The sequence below is a fragment of the Sus scrofa genome, chromosome 2 (genome assembly GCF_054392235.1).
Source record: "Sus scrofa isolate SSC_HxYL_T2T_F1_AM1 chromosome 2, Sscrofa_HxYL_maternal_Yorkshire_Landrace_v2.0, whole genome shotgun sequence".
In the NCBI taxonomy this organism is placed as follows: domain Eukaryota; kingdom Metazoa; phylum Chordata; class Mammalia; order Artiodactyla; family Suidae; genus Sus; species Sus scrofa.
Genome location: NC_139384.1, coordinates 67,932,483 through 67,944,679, shown reverse-complemented (window position 1 = coordinate 67,944,679; position 12,197 = coordinate 67,932,483). Strand labels below are relative to the sequence as shown.

The 12,197-nt window shown below is 45.1% G+C and overlaps 1 protein-coding gene across 49 annotated transcripts in view; it reads right to left on the bottom strand.

Moving 5' to 3' along the window:
• SUGP2 (SURP and G-patch domain containing 2) overlaps positions 1-12,197 on the bottom strand; it is a 37,653-nt gene that overhangs the window by 24,081 nt on the left and 1,375 nt on the right. For 47 of the 49 annotated variants that reach the window (XR_014837350.1, XR_014837352.1, XR_014837351.1 and 44 more), the window contains exons 2-3: positions 11,639-11,770; positions 3,435-5,042 (exon numbers count right to left, since the gene is read on the bottom strand). Coding sequence is in view for 19 of the 49 variants with exons in the window: in XM_085012179.1 (XP_084868305.1) it covers positions 3,435-5,042; positions 11,639-11,770 (1,740 nt within the window). In the remaining 30 variants the exon portion in view is untranslated. Of the gene's footprint in view, positions 1-101; positions 1,089-3,167; positions 5,043-11,638; positions 11,771-12,197 lie in introns of those variants that run through there. The other 2 variants (XR_014837368.1, XR_014837369.1) reach the window with 2 other exon arrangements.

Sequence of the window (12,197 nt, the reverse complement as noted above, 5' to 3'; positions counted from 1 at the left end):
TTAAAGAAGTCAATGGTCCTAAGGTAGGTGTTGACAGAAAATATTTGCTGAATGTATGAAAACATTTTTTAAGGTGTGAATTTCCTTCAATATGACTTGCATTTTTTTTTTTTTTTTTTTGGCCGACTCGGCCTATGGAGTTCACGGGCCAGGGATCAGATCCGAGCCACTGTTGTGACCTACGCCACAGCTAGGGCAATGCCAGATCCTTTAACATACTCTGCCGGGCCAGGGATCAAAACCTGCATCCTGGCACTGCAGAGATGCCACTGATCCCATTGTACCACAGCGGGAACTCCTGACTTGTAATGCTACCAGCAACACAGAAGTGTGTTATGACCTTAAATACTAGGACTTTTTAGTTTTCTGATACTTAAAAGTTTTAATAGCACAGATGGTCTATTTTTTCATTCATTCAACAAAAATTACCCCGAACTGGAGAGGTTTTCCAGTTTGTTCTGTGGAATGGTATTTTAAACATCCATATCAGATCTTAACAAAAGAGGAGTCAATCCTTCAATTGTCATGTCATTTCCCCTCTGAAATTACTTTCCCTTTTTTTTTTTCTTCTTTTTTTGCTCTTTAGGGCATCACCCATGGCATATGGAGGTTCCTAGGCTAGGGGTCAAATTGGAGCTACAGCTGCTGGCCTACACCACAGCCACAACAACTCGGAATCCGAGTTGTATCTGCGACCTACACCACAGCTCACAGCAACACTGGATCCTTAATCCACTGAGCAAGGCCAGGGGTGGAATCCGGAGCCTCATGGTTCCTGGTGGGATTGTTTCCGCTGTGCCACAACAGGAACTCCTTACTTTCCTTTTTCTTTTGATGTTGGCTCTCATTTTATAGAACTGCTAGATTTATATAATTTTACAAAAGAGTAAGAGGTTCAAAGTCAGAAGCTTTCAAAGACAATGAAATTTGTCCACTGCTGCAATCATCTCTAGGGATAATCATAGCCCAGAGCCAGAAAGTGGGTCCTAGGTTTGGCCCAGCAATCATTCTGAGAACATCTCCTTAAAGAAGGATTAAAAAAAAAAGTTTAGGAGTTCCCGTTGTGGCACAGTGGTTAACGAATCCGACTAGGAACCATAAGGTTGCGGGTTCCGTCCCTGCCCTTGCTCAGTGGGTTAACGATCTGGCGTTGCCGTGAGCTGTGGTGTAGGTTGCAGACGCAGCTCGGATCCCATGTTGCTGTGGCTCTGGCGTAGGCTGGTGGCTACAGCTCCGATTCAACCCCTAGCCTGGGAACCTCCATATGCCGCGGGAGTGGCCCAAGAAATAGCAAAAAGAAAAAAAAAAAAAAAGTTTAATGAAAATAATAGTAATAATCAATATATCCAATCAAAGATGTTTCCCCAGCACTTCTAACAGTAATGGAAGTAGTGGCAGGGCAGTGTCCCATTGAGATGTGGGTGTTGGCGCCATCTACCTGCTGATCAAACAAGAAGACAAGGCTTGCAGATGCCAACTACATGGGAATCCAGCTCTGCTCAGCCTCAGAAGCCTCTTGTAAAAGGCAGCGTGAGTCCAACCGCAAGGAAGAGAGATGAAGTAAATTTACATTAAGTCAATATCAAGATGCAGCAATTGCTATAAAAACACAGAAAAGAGCCTTGATAATCCTATAAAAGAGCAGACTCTACTGTTTGCAGCATGGCAAGACTGCAGCTACAGGCAAGCCTGTACAGCAGCACGGTCAGAGGACAGGGGTGGGCAACATTAGGTTATGGGGGACTTTTTCATCTTTCTTACAAAGTTCTTCAGTATCATTGTTTGTTTGGTCTTTTTGCCCTTTCAGTATCATTGTTATACTGACTTTCTATCCCACTACTCTGGGGCAGGTATAGGGAAGAGGGGTCCTGCTTAAGCCTCGAAACCACTTATGGAAGGCTCCCTCTCTGGGAGGTGTGGCCACTCATCATGGTGGGACCTACCCAGTGCCTGTTGCACAAGGCTGGAGAGGACTGAAGAAAGTCAGGGAAAAACAAGACTTCCCCAGTCGGCTGGGGCAATGGAAGCTAAGAACTATATCAGGAGGAAAAGGGACTTCCTTGCTGGTTACATGGCGACTACACATGCTCATGACCTCTGGGATGTCTGGGTTATGAGAACATTCATCCTGGGAGCTAAGGGAGAGGGAAAAGGGACACAAAACAGTTGTTTCTATCTCTATTACCTTCTTCTTGGTCTTTCCCCTTCCAAGTAAGCCAATTCATCAACTGCAGCTTACCAGGTATATCTAAGTTAGCTCTCGAACTTTAGCCAATCTAAAAAAGTAAACAGGTGAAAAGGTGTCTGTCCTCAAAACACTGCCTCCCTGACTCCCCAGCTCCTCCTGTGCAGGCTGAGGCCTCTCCTACATAGCTCTTAATCCCAGCACAGAAGGGGCTGGGTTTTGTGATTTCTTTCACTCAGGAGCCTGAGGAGTCCTTGGAGACAGTGCCCAGCATTTATTCCCCCTTCTAGTAATACCTGGGGGGTGCGGGGAACACAGGGAAGGGGTGGCATAAGGCCTCTTAACCTTGGCTGCAGGATGGTACAAACACACCAGAAAGTGCAAGCAAAACTGTGTACAAACATATGTGCATTTTTCTCTGGCAAGGACCACAGCTTTTCTTGTCTTTTTGCTTTTTCTAAGGCCGCTCCTGCAGCATATGGAGGTTCCCAAGCTAGGGGTCTAATCGGAGCTGTAGCTGTCAGCCTACGCCAGAGCCACAGCAACGCAGGATCTGAGCTGCGTCTGCAACCTATACCACAGCTCATGGCAACGCCAGATCCTTAACCCACTGAGCAAGGCCAGGGATCAAACCTGCAACCTCATGGTTCCTAGTCAGATTCGTTAACCACTGAGCCACGATGGGAACTCCCAAGGACCATAGTTTTTCATCAGATTCCCAAAGGAGTGTGTGACCCAGAAAGTCTAAGGACTTCTTTGGTGGACAGAAGATTCTTAATACATGCTCACACGCTTATAGAATGAATGGCAGGCATATATTCTGGTCACTGTGAGTTTTCTGCTAAAATTCTGATTTTCTTCCAAATGGTTAAAGAACTTCCATGTACAAATCTCAAAGAGAGTAAGAAACATTACAAGGAAACATGAAAAATAAATCATAACACAGAGTTCCCGTCATGGTTCAGCAGTTAACGAATCTGACTAGCATCCATGAGGACACAGGTTTGATCCCTGGCCTTGTTCAGTGGGTTAAGGATCCAGCGTTTCCATGAGCTGTGGTGTAGGTTGCAGACATGGTTTGGATCCTGTATTGCTATGGCTGTGGCACAGGCCAGCAGCTACAGCTCCTATTTAAGCCCTAGCCTGGGAATCTCAGTGTGCTGCAGGTGCAGCCCTAAAAAAAAAAAAAAAAAAAAAAAAGGAAACTTAATCAATCATAACAAACAGAAACTTCTGCTGCTTTCCTTACCATCACTCAGACCACTTGGAGCCTTGGCCTGAATTTCAGGTTTAGCAGGAGGAACTGTTTTCTCCTCATCTCGAGCTGGCTCAGGTTCGGCTTTCTTGACCTGGAGTGGACACCCACTGCTGACCAGCCAAGCCTTTAGGTGATCGATGTACTCTCTCCCAAACAGGGTAGAGTCCTCAAAGTTTGGAAATGCAGCAGGAGAGGGAGCTATATCTTGGAGGCCAACAGCTTCTAAGATTTTCTCTTGTCGGAAAGAAGAGGCCAAAGAGAATGTCTGTCCCAAAAGAGCTAAAGACTTCCGGCAGAGAGAATTAGTGGTCTCCAGGGCAACGGCCAAGTCCAAGGGGTTACTGAGGGTCTTCATCTTGACACTCAGCTCATAGGCATTGCAGGCCATGAGCAGGGGTGTGACACTCTTCAGAAGCCGGTCTTGAAGTCTCATTATGTATTTATCAAAGGGCTTTATGATTTCGAAAAAGCAATTTTTGGTCTTCACAGCACCTTTGTCTAAAAGCATGTTTAAAAACTCGTTATCAACTCTGGGTGTTTTCAAAGCAGAGTGCTTTAAAAATTTGATAGTAAAAAAGCAAAAATCTCTGTGCTCTGGTTTTAAAGAGCATTTGAATGAGGCGAGCATTTTAGCACAGGTTTCGGTTTCAAGTTCAAAGAGAGTCTGGAAAAGCTGGGAAAATTTAACATCATCTTTTATGGTGTGGAATCCTGCCCATTTGATTATTTCTATCCCAAATCTTGAAAAAACATCAGATTTATCTATGAGATCAAAGCTCATCTTTCTTCTGGGGAGCCGAATATCCTTCAGATTAAGCCCCAAAGGGATTTTCTGAGTGGGGAATTGGACATCTTCCGTCCCTGGGTTTGTCCCCAGGGTCACATCAGAACTTGGGGTAGTTTTCTGGATTTGGTTAGTGCCCTGAGTTTTGGGAGTGATACGACTTACAGTGGGTACCTTTTTTGTGCTCACACTTCTCAGTGTGACAAGTTTCCCAACCCCCGCTTTAGGCGTGAGCAGGCCTTGCGTCTCCCCCTTTCCTAGGAGGGCACCTTCCTGATCAACAATGTTTAGACCTCGGCCTCTGCCTTGAACTTGGCTGCTGCCCCTGAGCACAGAGTCAGCCTCCCCTGGATGGTCCACATCATAATCCCGACTCTCTTTCTCCAAACACTCTTTCTCAATCAGCCTGGAGGAGCCAAAGTCCCCCAGTAATGCAGAGGGACCAAAACTATACTCCTGTGACCAGGAGGATTCTTGAGAAACTGAGTGGCCAAAGTCTTGTTCCCAAGAGCCACGGAGTGCAAATTTCCAGTCCTGAGAACGGAAATGTCCCAATTTTCGGTGGCCAAAGACCTGGTCTCGGGAGTCAGTGTGAGAAAATTCCAGATCCCGTCCACATTCTTTGCGAAAGTAGCTGTCTTCACTTACAGAAGGGTTGCTTGATCTGAAGGAAGGTCCTGGAAATACATCACTTCTTAGGCCTTCTCTCCCAGTGTCTCGAGGATGAGCTATAGACCCACCCAGAGTATACCTGCTGTCACTGTGAATGTCATCAAACATATCTGCTCTGGCTCTTGGGACCGTCCTTAGAAGATCTGAAAGAAAAAACCCAAAAAGAAACACAAAGGTACTTTAGACCTGAGGTTACAAACAGATGATTCACAGATCACTAGCCAGCAGGGGTACTTTATCAGAGTACATTTTAGAAATTCACATTTGTTGCCAACATTTAAAATGCATATGATTTCAGGGGGGGTTCCTGTCGTGGCTCAGAGAAATAGAATCTGACTAGCATCCATGAGGACACAGGTTCGATCCCTGGCCTCACTCAGTGGATGAAGGATCCGGCACTGCTGTAGCTGTGGTGTAGGCTGGCAGCTACAGCTCCAATTTGATCCCTAGCCTGGGAACCTCCATATGCCACAAGTGTGGCCTTAAAAAGCAAAAAATAAAATAAATAAAATAAAAATAAAATGCATGTGATTTCCAAAACATACAAAAAGCTCATACAACTCAACAACAACAAAAAACAACTGAAAAATGGGCAGAAGGAGTTCCCGTCGTGGCGCAGTGGAAATGAATCTGATTAGGAACCATGAGGTTGCAGATTTGATCCTTGGCCTTGCTCAGTGGGTTAAGGATCTGGCATTGCCATGAGCTGTGGTGTAGGTTGCAGACATGGCTTAGATACTGTGTTGCTGTGGCATAGGCCAGCAGCTGTAGCTCTGATTAGACCCCTAACCTGGGAACTTCCATATGCTACAGGTGCAACCCTAAAAAGGGAAAGAAAGAAAGAAAGAAAGAAAGAAAGAAAGAAAGAAAGAAAGAAAGAAAGGAGGAAGGAAGGAAGGAAGGAAAAAAAAAGGAAAAGTGGGCAGAAGACCTAAACTGACATTTTTCCAAAGACATAGAGATGGCCAACAGACATGAAAAGATGCTCAACATCACCAATTAGAGAAATACAAATCAAAACTTCTTGGTGCCACCTCACACTGGTTTCAGAATGGCCACCATTTAAAAGTCTACAAATAATAAATGCTGGAGAGGGTGTGGAGAAAAGGGAACCCTGCTACACTGTTGAATGGAATGTAAACTGGTGTAGCCACAATGGAAAAGAGTATGGAGATTCCTCAAAAACTAAAAATAGGAGTTCCCATTGTGGCTCAGTGGATTAAGAACCCGACATAAGAGTCCATGAGGATGCTGGTTTGATCCCTGGCCTCACTCAGTGAGTTAAGGATCTGGCAGTGCCACAAGCTGTGGCATAGGTCACAGATGTGGCTTGGATCCAGTGTTGCTGTGGCTGTGGCATAGGCTGGCAGGTGCAGCCCCGATTTGACCCCTATCCTGGGAACTTCCACATATCAGAGGTGTGGCTAGCTGTAAAAAGGAAAAACAAACAAAAACGACAAAAAGCTAAAAATAGAGTGGCCATATGATCCTGCAATCCCACTCCTGGGCGTACATCTGGATAAAACTATAATTCAAAAAGATACATGTACCTGGCCCAGGAACTTACATATGCCCTGGGTGCGGCAAAAAATGCACCCCTATATTCATAGTAGTACTATTCACAATAGCCAAGAAATGGAATTAACCTAAGTGGATAAAGAAGATGTGGTACATACATACAACTGAATACTACTCAAGTCATAAAAAGGAATAAAATAATGCCATTTGCAACAACATGGATGGACAGAGAGTATTATAATAAGTAAATGAAGAAAGTAAGAAAGAGAAAGGCAAATGCCATACAATATCGCTTATATGTGGAATCTAAAATATGACACAATTGGGAATTTCCACTGTGATGCAGCAGAGGGTTAAGGATCCAGCATTGCCACAGGCTGCAGCATAGGATGCAGATGTGGCTCTGATTTGACCTCTAGTCTGGGAACTTCCATATGCCACAGGAGCAGCCATAAAAAGAAAAAAACAAAATAAAAAAATAGGAGCTCTCACTGTGGTGCAATAGAATCAGTGGCATCTTGAGAACCACTGGGACATGAGTTTGATCCCTGGCCTGGCATAGTGGATCAGGAATCGTGTTGCCACAGCTGCAGCTTAGGTCACGACTGTGGCTCAGATCTGATCCCTGGCCTGGGAGCTCCATATGCTGGGGGGTGGCCAAAAATGACCTGTTGTGGCTCAGTGGAAATGACTATGACTAGCATCCATGAGGATGCAGGTTCCAACCCTGGGCTCAATCAGTGGGTTAAGGATCTGGCGTTGCCATGAGCTGCGGTATAGGTCACAGACGTGGCTCGGATCTGACATTGCTGTGGCTGTGGCATAGGCCAGTGGCTACAGCTCTGATTTGACCTCAGCCTGGAAACCTCCATATGCCGTGGGTATGCCCCTTCCCCCCAAAAAGACCCAAATAAATAAATAACACAAATGAACTTACCTATAAAACAGACACAGACAACAGATTTGTGGTTGCCAAGAGGGGAAGAAAGGACAGGGAGTTTGGGACTTGGGAGTTTGCAGAGGCAAACTATTATACATAGGATAGATAAACAAGGTCCTACTGTATAGCACAGGGAACTTACATTCAACATCCTGTGATAAACCATAATGGAAAAGAATATGAACAAGAATATATGTATAACTGAATCACTTTGCTGTATAGCAGAAATTACACAACATTATGAATCTAGTATACTTCAATAAAATTTAAAACAAAATGCATGTGATTTCACTTAAAATTCTAGATTACTACTTACAAAAACAGAAGACCTACAAGCACTGGGCTTGCATTTGCCCTGACGACAGTCCATGGAGGCTAGGCAGCAATGCCCCTTACTCATTCAGATCTCCTGCTCTGGCTCTGTTTAACTGGCCCTCTTTTAGACTCAGGAAAGGGTATTTGGTCCCCAAATAACCCAGACTTCTTTACTGCAAACAGAACACTTACGTATTTCTACTTCTATCACACAACTGTCTGTCTCACAGAACAGACAGTTTTTCTAGAGGCTGCCTGCCTTTCCTGCTTCCTACGAGGAACTCTTGGCCCACAGTGCCTCTGAGGCTGGTGCCACATCTGACACTGCCCCCACCACATCTGCCTGGGCCTTGGCCAAGCACTTGACCCAAAGTTGGCTGATAGCTCCCTTGGAAAGGTCCACTGAGCCAACCAATACCTGAAAAAACAGAGATTGAGGCAAATAAGAGGGAAGGCAGAAGTTAAACAAGCAACAACAGAGGCCACAGTGGAAACTGCACAGTGTGTGCTTTTGTCCTCCTCTGTGTAGAAATGAGGAAAATAGGAAACTATATTTGCATTTGCTCATTCATGCAAAGAAACTGTAAGAAGCTAGGAATAGAAGTAAACTACAGCTGTACGGGAACACCCACAGTGGGCCTCAGGGAGACTTTGCACAGAGTGCCTTTCTTACTTTCTAGCTTTTGAAACAGAATCTACCATCTAGTTGGAAAGTCAAATGTAAAGAAAAGGGAGAGAGATCATGGGGGGAAAAAAAGAAAACGGAGGGAGTTCCCTTCATGGCTCAGTGGTTAATGAACCCGACTAGAAACCATGAGGATGAGGGTTTGATCCCTGTCCTTGCTCACTGGGTTAAGGATCCAGCATTGCCGGAAGCTGTGGTGTAGGTGGCAGATGCGGCTTGGTTCCCATGTCGCTGTGGCTGTGGTGCAGGCCAGCAGCTGTAGCTCCATTTCTACCCCTAGCCTGGGAACTTCCACATGCCGCAACTGCAGCACTAAAAAGCAAAAAAGGAAAGAAAAGAAAAAGAAAAAGGGAGAGAGAGAAGCCAAGAAGTAGAGATAGGCCGAAAGGCCACAGGAAGCTAAGGCTTTGTATAAATCCAAGTTTATTTGTCCAACAAGTACTTACTAAGCATCTATTGTATGTAGGCACTGCTCTAGGCACTGAAGTTACAGCAGGGAAAGGCGACAACGAAGTCCCTACTTTCCTGGACTTGTCAGTTGAGGAAGTCAAACAATTAACAAAAAATCCTTCAGATATAATAAAAGTGCCAATAAGAAATATCAAGCAGGTGGGAACGTGAAGAGGGAAAACCATTTTTAGACAGGCTGGTAAAGGTGGGCAGCTCTGACAACAACGTATCTGAGTAGCAGAGGCCTGAAGTGCAGAGCCAGAACGTGCAGTTATGGGGAAAGCCTTCCAGGTAGAGGGAGTGTGAGGACAAAGCCCTGAGGTAAGATGAGTAGGGGACAACTGTGGCCAGAATAGAACAGAGGGAAGGAGGGGCAAAATGGTAAGGAAGCAGGACCTAAACTCTGCTGTACATTGAAGTTCCTGGGGACCTTCAGGTATACTGATTTAATCAGGTTGAGGTGTGACCTGGGCATTATGGTTTTTTTTTAAAAAAACCCAAATGATTCTTATGTGCAGCAAAACTAGGGAACTATTACAACAGCAGATGCAAAGAGAAGGGAGCAGATACCAGAGCAAGCCAGGCCCTTAAGAGGACTCTGGCATTTACTCTGAATGAGACAGAAAGCCTTAGGGGGTTTAGAGCAAAGAGACAACCTCACTGGTTGCTGTATGGGGAACAGACCACAAGGAACAAGAGTGGATGCTGGAGTTCCCGTCGTGGCGCAGTGGTTAACAAATCCGACTAGGAACCATGAGGTTGCGGATTCGATCCCTGGCCTTGCTCAGTGGGTTAAGGATCCGGCTTTGCCGTGAGCTGTGGTGTAGGCCACAGAATCGGTTCAGATCCCACGTTGCTGTGGCTCTGGTGTAGGCTGGCAGCTACAGCTCCGATTGGACCCCTGGCCTGGGAACCTCCATATGCCGCAGGAGCAGCCCAAGAAACGGCAAAAAAAAAAAAAAAAAAAAAAAAAAAAAAAAGAGTGAATGTTGATGTTCCAGCAAGAAGTCCACTGAGATAATCCAGTATTGATGGTTATTGATGCTGTGGCTAGGGCAGTAGCATTAGAGATAGGGTGGTGGCTGGATTCTGCACAACAGGATCTTCCAAAGACTTGGTTTACAAGGCATGAGAAAAGTGCAGAGTAGAGCAGAGACACAGAGAAAGGCTGACCAATGGACCTCGCAGTTTTGTGACAAAGAGATGGTCCCAGAATCATCTAGCATCCTACTGGTTTCAAAGTCTCCCCGTCCTTTGAACTTTCTTGAGATAACTAAGATATGTATTGGTGTTTGGGTCTCTAGGTAAAAATAAACAAGATTTAAATTTCCATACATGTGTGTATATGTACATATATATATAAACACATAATTATTCACGATTCATAAATGGCTAAAAGAATTAAAGGATATACACAATACCACAAATATGATTACTTTTGAGGGATAAGGAAGCTACAAACAGGCTTGTCACATCCTATTTTTAACTACTTAATTTTTCTAATTTTTTTGTAACAGGAATGTTTTGTGTGCTACTCATTAATTTCTGAAAACTCAGAAGCTGGAAACAGCCTCTGAGCCTCAGTTTCTCCAGGTTCAAAACACCTAACAATAGTTATCCCTACCCTAAGCACTCAAGACTCATCCAGCCAACACTGAGGAAGCCTCTTCTATGCTGAGGCTGGCTCACCAACTGGTGCAGCAGCAAGCAGTACAGGCCCAAAGGAGGCCTGGAGGATGCCAGCCCACAGCACAGGAGCAAGCATACTGTGTAAAATCAATCTTAAGGACTACTAGGACCTCCTGGGAGAAGGCACCTGTGAACTGGGTCTTAGTGCCTGAGGTGAGGGAATTAACCATGCAGAGCTGGGATGAGGGATTCACAACAAACAGGCCTGAGGCAAGGGAGTGGGGCTGGGAGCCTCGGGTGCCATGGGAGACCCCCACATTGTCCTGCAACCTGTGTGGGCACCATTTTTTATTTTGCTGGCATGATGTTTCAAAACTTTGCAAAGGGAGTATTTTCAAGCAGAGCCTACATTCAGCAGCTCCACAGCCCCCACGCCCCTCTGTCTTGCACACACCAGTTACCTTGCTGCTCCTGCACATGTCTGAAGATGTAAACCTAAAATGCAGAGCCCCAAAAGTCCAAGCAGAGCCTTGGCCCAGCAAGACTGACATTAATAGATCTGTGGGGAGAGCAAATTTGAGGGGAATGAAGCCAGAAACGAAAAGATCTTTCAGAAGGAGATTATTGCAATAATCCACATGAGTTTGGAGTTCCCGTTGTGGCTCAGCAGAAATGAATCCAACTAGTATCCATGAAGATGCGGGTTTGATCTCTGGCCTCACTCAGCTGGTCGGGGAGCCAGCATTGCCATGAGCTATGGTATAGGTCGCAGACGCAGCTCAGATCCTGAGTTGCTATGGCCGTGGCGTAGGCCAGCAGCTACAGCTCCAATTGGACTCCTAGCCTGAGAACTTCCATATGCCGTGGGTATGGCCCTAAAGAAAAGGGGAAAAAAAAAAAAAAAAAAAAGAAGTTCAAACCTGGGTAGCAGGGTAGCTATGGTGGGTACAGAGCCAGAAGATTGATTTAAGGACCCTCTTTAGTTGGGGGCCAGTGCCCGGAGAGAAGAAGCTCCAAATAATAACAATACTTCCTTCTACATAATGAATTGGCAAGTGGACCAGGAAAAAATTTTATCTTCTCTTAACAAATACGAAGGCAGGCTCTTTTGCATTTTGCCCAAAGCATTGAAATCCTCTTGCTCTGACCCTAAACACAGGCCCCATCCCCTCCAGCCCCTCAAAATAAGCAGTTCAGTTTACCTTGAGCTTTAAACTGAAGAGCTTCACCTACAGCCTCACCACTGGGGTCCATATGATATCGTTTAGCCTTTTCCTGCAATACAGCATCAAAAGTCTCCTGTGCAATTCTCCTTGTTGCCATGTTTCTCTGACCTGCAGTAAGAAGGGGAAAAAAGACACTAGGAGTGACAACTAATGCTCACAGAGCCTGCTCTATTTTACCTAATCCTCAAAGTAAAAGGCAATAATCCATAATCTGACATGGTATTTCAAAGGGAGGCTGGATTATTTTAAGAAGAGCTCTGCCCTCATGAACCTCAGAGGTGTGTGTTAGCTGAGAAGGAGCAAGACAAGCATGTTGATCTCGGACAATTTATTTTGCTTCTCTAAGCTCATTTCCTCAGAATCCCTTAAAAGCAGCTCTATAAAAGCAGTCCTGTCTCCTGGGGTTACTGAAGGACTGCACGAAGCAATACATAAAACTGAACACAACAGTGTAGGGGAGCAGGGACAAACCTAACCTTGCAAATGGTGGTTAGGGAAGATGTGATATTTCCCATTTCTGTTTTCCCATTTCACA